Source organism: Pelobates fuscus, chromosome 4, assembly GCF_036172605.1.
Source record: "Pelobates fuscus isolate aPelFus1 chromosome 4, aPelFus1.pri, whole genome shotgun sequence".
Taxonomy (NCBI): Eukaryota; Metazoa; Chordata; class Amphibia; order Anura; family Pelobatidae; genus Pelobates; species Pelobates fuscus.
Window position 1 is genome coordinate 363,891,555 of NC_086320.1, and position 19,153 is coordinate 363,910,707.

Sequence of the window (19,153 nt, forward strand, 5' to 3'; positions counted from 1 at the left end):
GTGCAGTTAGTAGTTCAGTCAAGAATAAAACTGAAACAGACTGTGCACTCTGTTAGTGAACAGAACAGAATTTCTTCATTGACCCAAAAGGTAACATTTCATATGTAAAATTCTCTATCAACCAAAAAAATGCCTTCACAAGAAAAAATAGAAAAGGTAAATATCTGTCTGCCAGGATGGGCTGAAAAAGCAGACCTGGAGGGTCAGGGAGAGTAGGGCGCCCCCTAGTGAATATCCATACATATGTACACGAAATAAAATGTAACTTTTAATAGTTAATGCATAAAATGCTTAGGTAAGGACCCAGGTACAAAACAACAAAACTAAAGAAAGAAAATATAGACACAAAACATGAAACAAAGAAAACAAAATAAAGAAAAATTGGATCGGGAGGATATCAATACATATGAGAGCGTGCTGGATGGGGATAGTATAACCTGAGGTGATAACCTACAAGTTACTATGCGAATGAACGCCTCCCCAAACTGCTATGTATCTCGCAGGTACACTATTGCCTCTTAGTCAACTCGTGCTATGAACCCTCCGTATAATCCCCACTAACAGTATTCAACACGGAATCTGATGGGGTAGAGAGAATGGCAAACTATAATGTGCCCATAAAGGAGAGAATAGAGGCCACGAGAGAATAACATAAGAAGTAAGTGTATCATATAAATGAGAACTGTTCTGGATGATATTAGTGTATCAAAAAACGATACAGTTGTAGGAGCAATGCCTCTGGGGTTGAGGGAGTAAGCTCAGCGAGGAGAGAGCAGCCACTGAAAATCAGACAGTGCTACAAAGTATTGGCTAACAGCTGTGCAGTGGTGTCTTTGAAAAAAATCATCATTACTCTACACCCACCAAACGTACCCCCCATCATTCCCCCACTTGAAAAAAGATAAAAAAGTTACAGTTGAGGGAAACGGCTGTGAGGACAAGACTCGGTGTTCAAAGAGCGCTCAATAGCTGGGATGCAGAGCTACAGTGAACCAGGTCTATACTAGCCAACCTGCTGGACCTTAAGATTCAAAGTTGAAACAATACAACAATTCTGTCCCCTTGTGCAACTCTTGCTAAGTACACCAAATCTGTCTCCCTTGAAGCCACCCCTCTGAGTTTAAACAAACTCTGTATCTCTGTAGAGGAACTAGATGCTCAGCTTACTGACTAATTCTCCATACGAACAGACTCATATCTTATCCTCCCTAACTGCCTGCCTGACACGTGTTTCGGCGCCAACACAAGCGCCTTCTTCTGAGGCTTACTCCCTCAACCCCAGAGGCATTGCTCCTACAACTGTATCGTTTTTTGATACACTAATATCATCCAGAACAGTTCTCATTTATATGATACACTTACTTCTTATGTTATTCTCTCGTGGCCTCTATTCTCTCCTTTATGGGCACATTATAGTTTGCCATTCTCTCTACCCCATCAGATTCCGTGTTGAATACTGTTAGTGGGGATTATACGGAGGGTTCATAGCACGAGTTGACTAAGAGGCAATAGTGTACCTGCGAGATACATAGCAGTTTGGGGAGGCGTTCATTCGCATAGTAACTTGTAGGTTATCACCTCAGGTTATACTATCCCCATCCAGCACGCTCTCATATGTATTGATATCCTCCCGATCCAATTTTTCTTTATTTTGTTTTCTTTGTTTCATGTTTTGTGTCTATATTTTCTTTCTTTAGTTTTGTTGTTTTGTACCTGGGTCCTTACCTAAGCATTTTATGCATTAACTATTAAAAGTTACATTTTATTTCGTGTACATATGTATGGATATTCACTAGGGGGCGCCCTACTCTCCCTGACCCTCCAGGTCTGCTTTTCCAATTATACAATTTCGTAAGGGTTAACCCCTAATCTGGTCGCCCCAGGACACACCTAAAGTTGCTTCCCAGTTTGGGTATTCAACTTACTTTTTTCAGGATGGGCTGAAGGAACATAAATAATGTGTGAGGGTATACTGACAAACACCCCAGATTTGACCCAGATATTTGGAGTCTGACTGTTGACCACCTGGTCCAAAGAGAGCTTCACAATACAAACACGGACGAGCTCCAGACATTTGGTAAATCTGCTAATTTTAGAATGGTACCCCAACCTTTCAAACTAAGCACACCATCATCCTCTCATGGAATAGTAAGAAAAGAGTGGTCTCCTGGGTGCTAACATGGAAGGAGATCCACATTATGCGCTCGTGGTATTTAATGTGAATTTTTACTGTATCCACTTTTACTGTAATTTTTATTGTTTTGTTTTTTAAATGTTTTGATTCACAAAATAAAAGTGAAATTAATTATATTTCCCTTATTTAACTAGAGTGCATATGTATGTATATAAGTGTGTGTGTGTATAGATAAGTATATCATTTATATACATAAAATTTTAACTGGTTTAAAACGTTTACTTAATTTGTGTTTTCTAAGGTATGGTGACATTTCCACATTCACTCGTCTGAGAATGAAAATACGTTTGTCTTTGGTTTCATATTTCTGCCTTAGGTTGTATATAAACACACAAAACATTCTTCTTAGATGTTATTTGTGGTTCAAAAAGAAATGTGGGAAAAAAACACTAAATCATACGACAGCTTAGCACAGCTGCACCTTGTGTAAAGACATTGGAAGAATGTTGTGTTGTATACATGAAAATGGCCTACAAAATGTATATCTAGTGTGTATATTTATCAAAACGGAACGTCACACTTAGCAGAAAAACACAACTAGGCTTTCCTATCTAAAAGGAGCGGCTCACATTTTACTTACCCTTTAGCCCTAATGGTTTTCCGTTGAATCTATTGTAATGCAGTTTCTGTTGGGGTGGAGGCAATCTGCAAGAGTCTGATAGATACTTCTAACAACGGAACATTTAAAAGGAGTTACTAGCTGTGTGAACAAAACTTGGACTGCTCCCCCCAAAACTGCTATCTCAGTGGCAGGACTGCCCCCTTTTTCTAACTGGTGCTATCTCTTCCTGGGTGATCACACTAATTTTTAATATAGGATCTTCAGTTCAAGACAGTCATCTCCTGCCCACTCAGGGAAGGGCTGTAGGTATAGGAAACAGAAAGAGTACCCAGGTATGTATATTAAAGGGACAGACACTAAATGCACTGTAACCACTAAATCTTATTGTAGTAATTAGGGAGTGAGGTACTATCCCCCATTTTTTGCCTAATCATTTTTGAGACGTTTGACAAAAGGTTCTCCCACAGTCTCTGTTCGTGATGTGGTGGATGCAAAAGTACCACTTGCTAATTATCAATACAACCCTGTGGATGAGGGTCGAGGACATAGTGTTCATGGAGCCTTTTTTTTTTGTCAAACTGCTTGAAAAGCCTTTAAAGAGTATGTTAATTAGACAATGCTTGACCTTATAATTCTCTCTAAACTACGCATGCCCTTTAATGGACTTGGCATTCAGAAACCCATGCAGAATATTTACAAGCCTCTTCAAGGGTTCTTTAAGTGATATAAACACATCTTTTTATTCCTCTGCTGCCTATTTACCATTATATTTTCTGAAATAGGTTTTCTGTGAAAGGGGAGGAAAATAAATCCAAAACATATATATTTCTTAAAACCAAACGCAGGAAAACACGTCCGGACCTGTTAGCATGCATTCTAATTCTACGTGACTTTCAGAGGCCTGGGGTAATACTGTATGCCAGTGACATCTAACCTTGGAATTGTAAATATTTGTGAACTATATTTCCCATCATGCCTAGAGGTTGGTTGAGCTCACAGGTAATGTAGATCACAAACATTTGCTGTGCCAGCATTAGCCAGAACTGCCACAATGTGTATCAAGAGGGCAATAGTAACATAATTTCATTTTTTTTTCTTGGGTTATTCTGAACTGTCAAGGGATTGTGAACCTAAATTCTACTTTTAAGCATGATCAATGTGTGTTTACTGTTCTTGAATGTTAAGTTTAACTCTTTTAAGAAATAACAAATTAGTAGTGGTTTTTTTTTTACCTAAATATTTACCCATCATCATATTTAACGCACTTCAAGACACCTAAAATTTGATACTGGGTCACAACCATATGTTCTCTAAGTAAATACATATGAATTTATAGAGTTATAAGTCTAACTAAAGCAAGTTTTAGAAAATACACACATTTTATATATTATTCACAGATAGATAAATGTATCCAGGCTTTCTAAGGTCAAAATTAGCTAAACCTCAATGGCAGATCTAAGAAATGATACTGCAACTCGGTAGATTTTTCTACGCAGATATTTAGTATCTAATGGCCGCCATAGGAAGACAATTATGGATAGATAGATATTGAAATGTGTGGTTTTAAATATTCTAATCTCACCGTGTTCACATGGCAACCTTATTAAAAAGGTAAAGTGCTGTAAAAAAGGTGCTTTATAAATAAATGTATATAATAATTCTGATATACCCTGAGAAAGAAAAAAGTGCCCATAAAAAATTTCTCTCGAGGTCCAACTAATTTTGGGTATTATACCAGATGCCCCTTAGCTAGCCAGATTTTTGACGTGTCATTTTTAATAGTTTAGCAATTATACCAGAATGCAACATTGCTTCTCTGGAAGAGTTTTACACTTGCTTGACTGTCTGACTGAAGCCTCAATATCATCAGAACCTTTGTTAATCTCAGATTGCACACCTGTTGAATAAAGAGGAGATTCCCAATTGCTTGAACCCCGCAGCCTATCTGGCTCTTCTTCTTCGTCACTTTTATGGTTATGGCCGTGTCTGGGGAGGCCGGGAGGCCTGTGTGGTCTAGAGATCCTGCTTCCCGATGGCTGGTAGGGCAAAGCATTCTGTCCACGGTGACGGCATTCCTCTGCCAAGGCCAAGTCATCCTCAACACCTGAGAGCAAACGAGAATGCTAAAAAGATTAGTCACAACAATCCTACAAGCAAACAAAAAGAATTCAGAGATACAATGTATTCAAAGAGTAAAAAGAAAACGGAGCACAAATGGATATAGGGGGTTCACCAGTTCAAAGTACTGTCCTCACTATTAATTTGGGGCATTGACCCTCAATTTATGATCCTTTCGTCTATGTCCACAATGTCTAAAAAATGGCATGAATACAAAATGGCAGCATACTCTGCGCGTCAGATGGTCAAGTGGAAATATTTTGCACCATAACTTGTGAAATGCTCTATTTCTGTTCTTTTACAAAGATACTAAGAAGTGAAGTTTGTTCGTCCTTTCTAGTAATCCCCGTCTACTCTACGTCATGTATCACCTGTCTCCTTGTGCGTACCATCCACTTTCAACCATGTCACAACTATGTAGTCTCTAAATTTATGTTTTCATTTGAAGAAAAGTCCGCCCCACAACACAAAGGGTGGAGTTATAGCATTATGACATTTTATACCTAAAATTTGCAATGTAATGTAAATTAGTAAAGACAATAATTCCAAAAATACCTGAAATATATTCTCTAGCTGCTGGTCATCACCAACCAAACCAAGCACAACCTATCCTAATAATACGCCAACTGAAACGCAAAGTGTACTCAACAAATAGCTGCTGATCACAGGAGGATTATGGGATGTTCGATTCGCAGCAGTAAAAATAGTTGAAACTGTAAGTTCTTGATGCAGCGTTTCGGTTTCAGTTATTGAGTTAAGTGAGATTTTTTTATTTATTTTTTTGTAAATATCTTTTTTATTTGTTTTTCCAAGGAATCAAGTTAAAACAATATGGCAATTAGTGAGACTCTCAGGTCTCGCATGTAAATCAAGCAGATTTTTTAATAGATGCCAATTATGACCCCATAGTAATATAAATTTTAATCTTTAAAAAAATATTTTTCTGTAGGTACTCATAGTATATGTATGTGCCATATAACCTTCTCCCAAACAGTAGGTACAAATAGAAATCTGATTACACACCCTTAAAGCGGCCAGGTAAATATATATTTTTCTTTTGGTTTTATTTTCCTTGTGCCCCCTGTATCATAATGATTAAACTCTCCCCTTTAACACTTGACTTTATTTATAGTTATTATCATTTCTGCCTTATTGACCTCAATATCAGGGGGCAGCCATTTTGTTGTCCTCTGCCCATGATGTCTGCTGTTTGCCCTTATGCGGGATGGTTTCTCTGATGGATTGTGGGAAAACTTGATTGGCAGCTGAAACAAAACCTTGCGTTCCATTGCGCAAACAACTGTCCTAATACTTCCAATTATAAGATTCAGTAGGAATATTATTGGGGAAAAATATATGTATATATATATATTAACAAAATGAATGGACCACTAAACCTTATCTGCAAGTTCGTTGAAAGTTTACTGCTTAGCCGTGGCAACGTTGAAGTTAATAAAATCTTCCCATGATGAAGGCAGATAATTGAACTTTTTACCTGCCTGTTATCAGATGAAAATATTTTCTTTCCTACATGTCTATACTGGTTTAAAGTCCTAGGCTAGATTACAGCTGCTCTCTGCACTTTATGCAAAATTCAGGTACTTAACAAAGCACTAATTTCTTGTAAATATCGAGGCAATTCTCTCATTTGTTAAAAGTTACCTGTAGCGCAGAAATATATAACAGAGTTCAAGGATATAATCCGTCCCAGAAGTTATACTATAAACTATTGAGATAAGCGGAATGCCGTATGGTAGCAATGAATATACATACACGTAATAAGTAGAAACATAAGTTATAAAAAGGTTGTTCTGCAAAAATGAAAGACTCATGTTTACAGTGAGTACCTAAAGGCATTGAGATCTCATCTGTCATACACACCATAACATTTAACATTAATTATAAGATAATATAAGATCTCTCATAAAGGGGTGAATTTGGTCTTGCTAAGAACACACCGGTTTTACCCGGACCATACATGCCTAAAGATGGCCTCCAGAAGGAGGGGTTTTCCAAATACCTGTGTGCAATCCTTCACTGATGTCTGCAACCGATATTAAGAAACTCTGACTAATTTAGACACATAGACGCTCATAAACGATCTGTCTGCACCCCTTATTGGTCCCACATATTTGTTTTGCATGAGACAATCCCTTTGCAATTCATCCGAGGTAAGGTCTCTGAGCAGATAATTGGTGAGAATGTTCACTGTATTCTCTAAAAGAGTTTCAGGACAATTCCCAAAACTAAACATAAACCTGAACCACACGCAAATTCAATGCTCAATGAGATAAGAAATGTTTGTGGAAAGATTATTTCGCAACCTTGGTTCAACAAGATGTCTCTAACTTAATCTACTGCGAAGATAATAGAATGCCTTAATGGCATCTTTTGGTTCACATTGTCAACTACACCTCCCATGATGCTTTGCCAATTGCCAATTATTTTTATTTAATAAATAAAGATTTCCATTTGAATCCCCAAACTACTCTCCTTTGCAGCTCATGGATCCTCTAGCATCTCTTCTAACAAGGGTGAATGTCTATGTATCGAAACATTAAATAGTATTTCTGTGAGATATCTGCAGTATCAGTATGGGCCAAAATGTTTTGGTTTGTTTTTTACAATTTCCACAGGGCAAAGCACAACAGACTAGAGATATGTAAAGACGTGATTAATGGACACATATGATTTCCAGGAATTCTGTTCAGTCTGGCGATCATTTGGCCTATTGCTCAATATTTTGAGTACACGATGCTAATACGCAGCTGGTCACACCTAATTTCTCCCTTTGTATCTTCATCAGCACCATATTTCTTACTATTTTGTTGTTTTATTACACTTTATACAGTTCATTCCATGTACTTTAGATAGCCAATGGAGGACTCCTTAATATTGCGGCCAATGCTTATTCCTTTGATTGTTATGTTTGTTACAATATATACAGTATATCGGCAATTTCACATTTATCAGCTTTGTCACATTTATTTTCAGCTGCTCCGGGACAATATTTACCTAAAGGGATTGTGTAGTCACCAAAACAACTTTAGCTTAATCGACCTAAAAACTGAAGCAGTTTTTGTGCCATTTTTGTATAATAAACCCTGTTTTCCTTTAGCCCGTCCATGACATGGAGTTATACCATGGTACAAATATGATGTTATTTTTGTTTAGAACACTCGGGCTTATTTTCAGCTGCAGAAAGTAAACATCCTGCTTGGTGTACCATAGGTTCCCTCTCCCCATGTGATTCGGGGGGTGGAGGAGGACACAGCTTGCGGATGCCGGAGATTACACGGTAAGAATATGCTGCCACAGCTGAGATGTCACAAGATGCCAAGGCCTTTGCCAAGCATAAGCGTGTCTTGTCACAACTAACAATGCCAACAGCGGCTTAGCCATTCTGTAAACACAACAGGGGAGGGAAGCCTGTTCCAGAAGAAGGATTACTGTATCCATTTCCCTGTAACCTTTTCAGTGCCACAATTATGCTCAATTCATCAGAACAGGATAGGAACTGTAACATGGGTCAGTAGCACATTATCTGAAATAGACTTGTGCAAACATTTATTCGAGAGCCAGTTCATCTGTATCAAATTCCTGGCATCTGTCAAAGCGAATCGATTACTTGCGGTTTTACCTGTACAGGTAAGAACAATTGGGAGATTCAGAATCGATTAGTTCCAATATTGATCAACAGTGAATTCTAGTCGAATGAATAACCAATAACAGATTTTTGCACAAGTCTAGTTTGTAGAAGCTGATTTGAACCTGGAAAACATTGCCTACAAAGAGAATATGAAACACTTCTTACTGACACCAAACAATCACTTTGTTTGTTCCCCCTGCTGCCCTCACCCTGGGGAATCAGAAGTTCAAAACAAATTCAATTTTTTACACTTAACATCTATATAATTTCTAGCACTCTGGCTTACACAATGTAGAGATAAAATCTTATTACGTTTACCGTGCTAGTATTTCATTTATAGTTTTTTTTTTTTTTATGTTTTATGGTGGGGGTGGGGATTATCAGGAACTGGCGGGGACTTTTCACTTTTAGGACAAAAGAAGTTTGATACTGTATCCAATTCAGCTACTTTGGTCTGAAAAATGATTAAGGTTTGGCATTCTGTGCCTGTAAAAGTTCTGATGGATTGATCTACTCATATATTTATTAATGTGTTAAAACACAGGAGAAAAAAAATATGCAAAATACAACAATCACGGGCTAAAAAAAAGAATTTAAAGTTAATAGTGATTACGATACCAGTATGTACCTGAGATGATCTCCCAGTACTGTATCAGTACTGGGGCTATAAGCAGTTTTTTCGGCCATGGCTGTCCATATCGTTAATGTGAAAGTGAGTCTCTCACCCTAGCAATACCAATTTTTTTTTTTTTTTTTTAATGAATGTCATGTAAGTACGGAAGGAATTGATATTGCAAATGCAGAAATATATCTTCTGCAATAGTAGTAAGCTAAGCTGAGCAAAGGGCCAGGTTGTCAGCACCTGAGGTACTCTTGGTTTGTGTTAAACCGAACATGATTTGGCAAAGTACTGGAGAGGGGGCAGCAGGTGGTTATGGTGCTTAGAGAGCCCCTTGGATTCCACTCAGTTTACAGTTAATTACTTCTCCCCCTTATAGTAATACCTTTTCAGGGTCATTTAAGGATTTGGAGTAAGCCGGTAAATCTAGGGGAGTTACAGACCTGTAAATATACATAACTTCAAAAATAATTTTAATGTTACAGAAAATAAACAATTTAAAAACGCTTAATTGGCCTTACCAGAGAATTACGTATCTCACAGTAGGACAGATTCATGTCCTGTAGATATCATGGTTTCTATAGTTACAGGCATCCTTTTTTGCCCAGAACACAATGAGTCAATCCAAAGCAATTTTAAAACAGAATAATTCGATTCTGACTGTTTAATTGGGCATACTTGGGAAATACAAATTGTTAGAAAGTACCAACATAAATGCATTTCCTTAGCACATACAAAGTAGCAACTGCAGGTAAAATGTCATGTAAAACCCAGATATTAATTTACAATGCAGCAGGAAACTTCATAATACATATAACTACTGCGGCTATTTGTGTGATTCCATATAAAGATCAATGCACACAGTTCGATTTCCCCAGGAAATAATGTATTGTTGTTGTGGATTAGTCACAGATAATTTTTTTTTTTTTTTAAATGAAATAATAATCACCAACTAGCAGCTTTCTGGTTTAATATTTTATTGACTGAGTTTTGCAGACACCCAAACCACAACCCCGGTGGTTAATTTCTATAGCCGTACATTCATGCAAATCAGTGATGACAGCACCATGTCAGCTCTCCAATTAAATGGGAGTCTCCCCAGCAAATTACTCTCACTGAAAAGAGCAGGTAATGGTCTCCTAACTTTCAAATATAGCTCAATGCAGCTACATCACTCAGATCTCAAATTCTGAACACTGAAAAAAATTGGAATCGCTGGTACCAAACTCAGAAGCTTTAACCCCTCCATCTTGCAGGACAGGATTTAAATACAACACATAAATGTGTTGTTTGTAAAGAAGTGCCTGTGTTCTTATCAGGAGCAGGAGCAGTATATTTATTTCAAAGAGCCCACGATGGACACTTTCACTTTAGGTGGTTTCTAAGACATTTCAGGTGATTGCATACACAGACAAATTTATAAACACATTGTTTTGAAGTTTAGAGGGACACCATAGGCATCAAAAAATTTTAGCCTATGAAGCAGCTTTGGTGTGTAGATCATATCCCTGAAGTCTCAAAGCTCAATTCTCTGCCAACTAGGAGTTAAATAACCTTTGTTTTTTGTTTCATGTAACATAGTCACACCTCCCCGGGTTGTGACTGGCATATCGCCTGCATAGAAAAAAAATTGGTTTCATTTTCAATCCGACGTTAACTTACTTTAGATGTTTTTATCTCCTGCTCTGTAAATTGAACTTTAATCACACACAGCAAGATCCTGCAGTGTCTAGAAGGCTATTCACAGAGCAGGAGATAAGAAATTCTAGATTAAACAAACTGTGCAATATAGGAACCTAACATATCAAGGTTTATTTTCACAAAGTGTTTAAGAAGGCTGGGCAAGTTACCTGCAAGGAGGAGTGACTAGAGTGAATAAACAAAGTTATTTAACTCCTTAATGGCAGAGAATCTATACACAAAAACTGCTTTGTTAAGTTAAAGTTGTTTTGGTGACTCTAGTGTCCCTTTAAAGACACTTAATTTGTGTGTTTTGCCAATAATTAAGAAACTAATCAGTTGGAGCTCCAATACATGAGTGACATTTAGATTGGAGATGGGTACACTTGGGAGGTATGGGAATATGTGTTTAAAAAATAAATGAACTCATGAGAAGACCCCAGGACTCAATAACCTGCTGCTCATCAATCACGCTGAGAGAGAAGTAGAGAACGGAGAAGCTCAGTTGGAGATTTTAGAGATAAGATGTTGTAGAATTATAGGGTCATTGTGACCAGACAGCAGAACTTAAATTTTAGTCACAAACAGATCTTGAATCTGTTTTAGTTTTTTTAATTTTTTTTTTAAAACACTCAAATCTTCTGCTGGGCCATCAAATCACTGGGGCCATGGAGTAAACATTAAAATAGATATTCCCGTATTTGTTTTAACAAATCAGCACACCCCAGAGAAAGCTACTTTACATTGCGTGGTAAATGCAGTGTGTTTACATCTCTTGTATCAGTAAAAACCATCAAAATGTGCAGGTAAAATTCTAAAACATATATTGAACATCTTAAAACATTGATACAAAATATGTTTGGGATACACATGGGCCAACGTAGATTTGTATTTTAGGACAAGTAAGTAATAAGAGGCCGAGAACTAGATTAGAGTTCCGAATAGCTGCATTGCACTTTTTTAATTTAATTTTGTGTTTTCTCTCTGATTGAAATGTACTGATAACCAATCAGAGAGCAAAGACAAGACAAAAAATGAGTGCAATGCAGCTATTAAGGTTTTGTTTAAACCAGGAAGAGGAGTAAAAAACGGTTTGCAAATTAGCAATTTCAGGGAAATCTATTTAGTTTGTTTTTTTTATCAGTAAAGAGAGTGAAGCCTATCTAAAATCTTTTTTTATAGTTCGTTTCAAACATCTGTGAACAGATTTGATTAATTACACTAAAGGTAATTTATACTATGGATTTCAGAATCCACATGGATTATAATGCTGTGAGTCTGTGACTCATGATAACCATAGAAACCACTGTATGTCTCCATAATAGCCTGTGGCTCTAAACCTAAAGAAGACAAACAGGGTTATTCATGTAAGAAGCAATTGTCTAGAATTCCAAGTGAATTTCACATTTAAGACCAAAATAGCTGATTTGGAGAATTTTTACAATTCGGCTACTCTGGCCTTAAATTTGAAATTCACTTTGAATTCTAGACAATCCTCACTTTCGTGAATAACTCTGAGAATGTGCTACCCGGCTGTGTTAACTCGATCACTGCTCTAGTAACTGTGTGACAATAGAAAGTTCAGCGTGTGTAGCTTGAGCAGAGATCCTGGATATCCCTTTAACTATAAATGGGTACCAAGCTAGTTGGCTTTGCATCTTCTGCAGGAATTTCTACTAAAACAAGGAAGTGAGACTTGAGGGAACATTTCCCACTGCAACTGACAAACCCGCTTAGTGGAAGGAGCCTACAAAATATCACCTAGATCTCCTAAATACAGTGGTACCTCGGTTTACGAATTTAATGCGTTCTCCGGGACGTTTCTTATTGCGAAAAATTTGTAAACTGAAACACAGTTTCCCCATAGAAATGCACTGAAAACCAATTAACCCATTCTGGAGGTCAGAAAAAGTCAAACCAACCCACAATGCAGAACGCACAGTAAAAGGCATGCAAACGACAAAGCTCAGCTCCCTACCTTTCCACAGCTCAAGAAATGCACCAAAAAGTCCCAAAACCGCTGCAAAAAATTGACAGAATGGCTTTGTTGCAAAAGCCGCTCCAACACCTCCACACTCTACGCCACGTGCTACTTACAGGCTCCAGCATGCAGGGGGTGGTGCTTTAAACCTCCCAGGTGCAATGCATCCTGGGGAAACTTGCTTTGTATTGCGAAAAATATTTGTAAACCGAGGCATTATTTTAAATGGATTTTCATTTGTATAGCAAAGCGTTTGTAAGCCAAGGTACCACTGTATATAAACAATGTAGAAAGGCTCTGAAACTGCACATCCAAAATTTTACATTTTAGGTGCCAAAAGAAAGTTTTAAAATAATTATGTTTTGTTGCAAAGCCATGGTTTTCAGGCCCTCTGCAAACTTACTTTGTTGCCTTCACTGAAATCATTTCGTTTTATATGTAAAAAAACTCAAATTGCTAATTTTTATCTGATTCTCTAATAGAAGTTAAAAAGAAATAGATTTATCTACTCCTTATGAGCATTATAGGGGCATTGATGTATCAATGTGTATGCCAGTAGAAAAGTCGCCTCACTATGTATCTCAATGTAGTGGTCTGGTTGCAGTGGTGTCCTGTCCATTTAACCCAGCAATGTAAACCATTGGAGTTTTCCAGAATGTTTACATTGCTGGGTAAAATCCACAAATAGTGGCTGTCAAACTGACAGCCACTAAAGGCGCTGCTACTGTACTTACTGAATAAAACTCAAAGCCCTTAGAAAAGCACTAAATACAATACTTTCCTATAGAGAGGCTTGAATGCGTGCGGTACTCGCTTCTCAAGGAGCATTGGATCAGACCATTCCTCCTCCATGTTGTTACAGGAGGCAGAAAGCTAAGAAGTCACTGTGATTGGGCAAGATGAGTAAAAATCTTTAGTTGATTTATTATTTTGTTACACAGGGGGTAGGATGGGACCGGAATTTAACTAGGGACATGCAGATTTGTTTTACTAACACCATATTAAGTACATGATGCTTGCAGAAGCAATTGAAAGTTTTTTAGTTTTGTTTTTTAATTATTATTGTGGTTACCTGTAAATTATTACTGACAGCGATCTGTTTGTTTCGACAAGGAATGCATTCCTCCTTGTTATCAATATTTACTGGTCTTATGGCACATTGCAAACTGAAACTACACCGAGTTGCTGAACAAGGCTGGGGAGATAAGAATGCTAAATTCTAGGAATATAGTCATAAACTCCAATATGAAACAGAAAGTAACAGGGTTAATAGCAAATGATGAACAACCCCATTATTGCCCTTTAACCGAAACGTTATGAGTGAACTTGGGAAGTAGAGCATGGGGGAGGCGAGTTACATGTAAATGGGTATTTTGCTAAACAATACATTGTGCTTAACTGACAAATTCCATATTTTGCCAATTTTTTGCAATATTGCTTTAATTCACCACAATACAAGTTTTGTGGATGAATCATCCTAATGCACCACAATCTGATAGGAAGATATTATTCTATATTGCTCTTCACTTCATCTTGTATTGGTTTTTGGAAGCGTCACAATCATGCTTTCATTTTCATCCTCCTTTTAATTCTCTTTGAATTTGTGACATAAAGTTATTAATTGAGCTGTATCGCATACATGCTTCGAAGCTGTGTTCTATTAACCAGGACACCCGCAGGCATATTAACAAGTCTGGTGTACAAGGTGTGGTTAGGAAACATAAAAAAAACTAAAAATTGTTTTTTACTGTAACAAGATACATTTGAACATTTCAAAGTGTTACATACATACTCACACGCACACACGCACAATCACACACACAAAAATATTAAATCAAACTGGAAACATTGCTGGTTGTAAAAGCTTTCAATTTCTGGGTGCTAGAGAAAAAGCCTTAACATACATATGATTTAACCACAATATCTGAGCACTTGTGTCAACGTTTCAGTTTCCCCAGTACAAACAAAAAGACAGTTCTCGGGATCTGGAACCGAAACGTTGACACCATTTTCTACACTAACATGATGAAATAAAGAACGAAATTTGCTTGCAAAGTCTGTGATTGCCGATATACTGTGTATGAATATATGTACCACTATATTATATATATTTACACCATTTCAAGGACAGTAAGGTAAGTTTTGTAAGTTTATCAACCTTCTAAGACTTCAAGAATTTGGGTTGTGTCAGCTTCCTGATAAACATATAAATTAAACACAAACACAAAGTCTTGTTTGAGTACAGAATAGTTTCCAAAGCACACACAGTCCTTAATCTGCACAGCAATTATTCCAAGGAAATCAAATGATGTAACAGCACAAAATACAATGGCCATCTTTACTGTGTTGTGCATGGATGTAGACTCCAGAATCTAACTTCAGCTTTAACAATGTGGATTCAATAGGACAAATCGGTGTTTGAGATAGGGGCATTTTCAAACACATACCTAAAAAGTGACCATCCGTTAGTGTGGATCCACACTCACAACAGCACACCATCCCTTTCTCTGCCTTCTAACAAGGCACAGGCAGGGCATTTCATGTAAATTACACATGCTTAAAAGGCATTTTTAATCTTAGCCACACCCTGGAGACAGGGAAGCAGCTTAAAAAAAAAAAGCACAGATTTGGAGTGAAATGTCATGCTTTCTCTATTGTATCTCGGTTATTAACGGGACACAATACTTACCAGAACAACTACAGCTTAATGTAGTTGTTCTGGTGAGTGTAATCATTGCCTTCAGGCATTTTTGTGTTTACATTGCCCCCTAGGAACAGCTCCAAGTTGCCACTCCTCAGATGGCCACTGGAGGTGCTTCCTGGGGCAGTGCTGCACGGTAGGCAGCAGTGCCTTTCAGCGTCTCCACGCTTTGCATGGAAACGCTGAATTTTCCTTATAGAGATGCATTGATTCAATGCATCTCTATGAGGAGGTGATGAGTGGCCAACGGTGTTTGGCCCCGCCCCCATCCCATCCCATCTCCTGCTTGATGTCAGCCAATCCTTGGTGATGTCACCAAGGAGGCGGATCAAGGCAAATAAGGGGAGTTTTAATATTTTCTAAGGGGGCTGGGGAGGTCTACTAAATGGTAGGTTAAACACTATAGGGTCAAGAATACATATTTGTGTTCCTGACCATATAGTGTTCCTTTAATGTTTTTTGCATTGAGCAGATTCTATACTATTTTTGTGAAAAAGTAGTCTTAAACACTTTTCCATCTCAAATTACTGTTATACAAAGGCTCGAGTGCAACTGAGAGCCAAAAAGACTTATGAATGTTTACATTGAAATGCGAATCCAACAGGCACACACCATGTTATGTAGTTTGCAATAACTAAGGTAATTTATATATCTCTTCTATATCAGAGACTCATACATAAAAAGTTACCATTTTGAAATTACTTTTGTTTCCCATGGTTCATCTCTTCCAGGAAACGGAAATAAAGTGTAAGGTTAATGTGTTTGTTTTCCAGTTTTGATACCCATTGATTTTGATTTTGTATGCTTGCAAGCCCAACTAGAATTAATCAAACCGAAAACATGCAGCCGCAGATTCCGTAAGTGGAATTCTCAAGCTGATTCACTACTGAAAGCCAAATGCGTGACTGAATTTCAAACGTCCACAGGAAGAAAGCGATATCATGGCAAAATGAAGGACATTTTATAATCAAAACAGAGGAAATTACAGGGGGGGGGGGGGGGGCGTGGCTGACCAGGAAGCCGAGCGGACGTCTTCCCTGAGAGCTCCGTACCGGCCCAGGGAATAGAGACTCAAGCCACCGAACAAGCACAAATTTACACAAGAAAGACAGATACCCCCCAAAGCAGAGAGCATGGGGCGCAAAAATAAAAAGCCTCACCGTCAAGAACCGACTAGACAGCCGGATATACGGCTCTTCTTCGAACGGCCGGTGCCACAACAGACGCCCAAGATGGCGCCCGATGCCCAATATGACACGGAGGACTCAGAAGCCTCGCAGGCTGACGAAGTAGCCTCACCTCCACCCTCCTCAGAGGAGGCTTCCATTGGGTCGGGGTCTGAAGAAGATGAGTCACCCTCAACCAAAGGTGACATAAAATGCCTCCTAATAGACCTCAGGAAAGTATGGAAGCAGGATCTGCGGGAAGTACAGGCCGAAATAGGGGTGGTCCACCAAAAGGTGCGGGAACTGGAACTAAAAGAGACCGCTAGAGAGGTGAAGTCTCAGGCTACGGAACATAAGCTAACAGAACTCACCTCACAGGTACAGCAACTACATAGAGTGGTGACCACGATGGAAGTCCGTCACAGGAGAAAAAACCTGCGACTTAGGGGCATCCCAGAGTCGGTCGAAAATACAAAGCACCTGCTGTGGGTTCGCACTATGCTGACAGCCATGGGCGCCGAAAGCAACACTGACTCACCACCGATCACATCAGTGTTCAGAGTGAGAAAAGCAGCCGCAGCACCCAGTGAAGCACCCAGAGACGTCATAGCGGTGACCAGGAACATAGCGGTAAAATTAGAAATACTGCAGCGCTCCAGAGAGATGGGGACGGTGCCACATGAAGGCCACAGAATAGCGATTTTTGCGGATATCCCATTCTCGCTCTAGCAAAGAGAAAAGGGCTGGCACCAGTGGCCAGGAGACTACTAGACTCGTCTATCAGGTACCGAGGGATCAATACTAGCTGAGAAGGGGGGAGAAAGCTTCACGCTAACGTCCCGAGACGACCCCGATCAGTTCCTACAAAAATTGAGCCTGTCGCTCCAGCCACAGCCGGAGGACACACCAACTTCACCAAGCAAGGCAGTATGTGGAGACAACGCCAAGCGCGCCTTTAAAAGTATAACAAAACTTACCACCAAGAAGCAGAAACCGTAGTAGAGTCTTGGATACCAGCCCTTACCCTCACTGAACCTACACCATTCCACTGATACTGGACTGCTCCAAAATGCCTGCGGCCAGCAAAGGCTTAGCACCACTACGACCTCTGGGCACAAGTACTTGTGAGTTGGACATATGCACATGACTAACATGCAAATATGCACCCCTCTGTCCTTGAATATTCACATTAATGTTTGATTCCTTTTTTTTTTACTCTTAACAAATATATTGGAAAAGTTGTATAATGCTGAGAATAACTACAAATAATAAAATACAAATAAAAAAAATAAAAAAAACAGAGGAAATTACTAGCCAGTACAGCCATCAAATAAAAGCTGATTGTATTATGCCAGCTTGCTGACAAAACACATTAATAGTATTGTTTATTGGGATAAATAGACCAAATAAACCAGGAAAAGAAATGTGGAAATTCCCCTTTAAATGGGAAGATCAGAACACAAAGCGCAGTTTTGGTTAAGAGCTGACAAAAGTAGCCGCAAATTTAAAGTCAAAATATGGAAGCTGTAAAACGAATGGAGTGCAAAACCTACAAAAGAAAAGGGAGCCTCGAGGAATCGGTTAAGTGAATAAACCCCTTTTTTCAATTTGTTGTCATCAACTAATTTATTCACCCTATGCAGATGAATCCAATGTATGGTAATATCTGTATACTTTCAGAAAACTGACTCCTCATACAGATTGCAAAATACCTTGCAGTGATGTGACAAGCCCTGACTGTTTTACAAGATTCTGGTAAATGTATTAAACCTTTCACGTGTGAAACATGCGGCCTGAAGGTTCCCAGGTGAGTCAGTTTTTGTAAGCCATCATTCTATAGGTGCTATCGAGGGAGCCTCTGAGAGAACACAATATATTGGCTTAGTCAATGAGGCTTTGGGAGACCACATTGTAGATCCGAAGCAGATTAAGAACTACAACGTGATACTCTCCCAACCTCAGGACGAGGCAGTCATAGTTATACAGCTAGTCGTCCAGGGATCTAGCCTTTGGCTAGCTCCATGGTAAAATTGCAGAACAGAGCTTTTATATAGGAGGGGCTCCTCCTTGGGGAAGGTAGTCAACCATTTGCTAAAAATTCAGAAGTGTGGTCAGTTGATGACCATATCCAGTAGACTGTGGAACGACCAGGTGTTGTTTCAAAATTCTCTGAAATTCCCTCACGTCAAGGCTGGACTGCTGTGACCTAGGTAGAGTACACCACCCAAGTGTCCCTATTATGTGCCCATATCTGTCCCGCTTTCTAGGAGCTCTTTTTTGTTGGTCTGTCTTAGTGTATAATAAGCCCCACAGCAATAATACTCCCAGTAATGTGTCTTTAACCCCTTAAGGACCTGACTTTTTTTGCGATGTTGTACATTTGCGACCAGGCATCTTTTTACACTTTTGTGGTGTTTGTGTTTAGCTGTAATTTTCCGCTCTCTCATTTACTGTTCCCATACAAATTATATATTGTTTTTTTC

At 38.7% G+C, this 19,153-nt stretch overlaps 1 protein-coding gene across 1 annotated transcript in view; it reads right to left on the reverse strand.

Annotated features, from left to right (window-relative positions):
* DNAJB6 (DnaJ heat shock protein family (Hsp40) member B6) overlaps positions 1-19,153 on the reverse strand; it is a 91,142-nt gene that overhangs the window by 6,370 nt on the left and 65,619 nt on the right. The window contains exon 9 of the mRNA XM_063452666.1: positions 4,654-4,860. Within this exon, the coding sequence (XP_063308736.1) occupies positions 4,654-4,860 (207 nt within the window). The remainder of the gene's footprint in view (positions 1-4,653; positions 4,861-19,153) is intronic.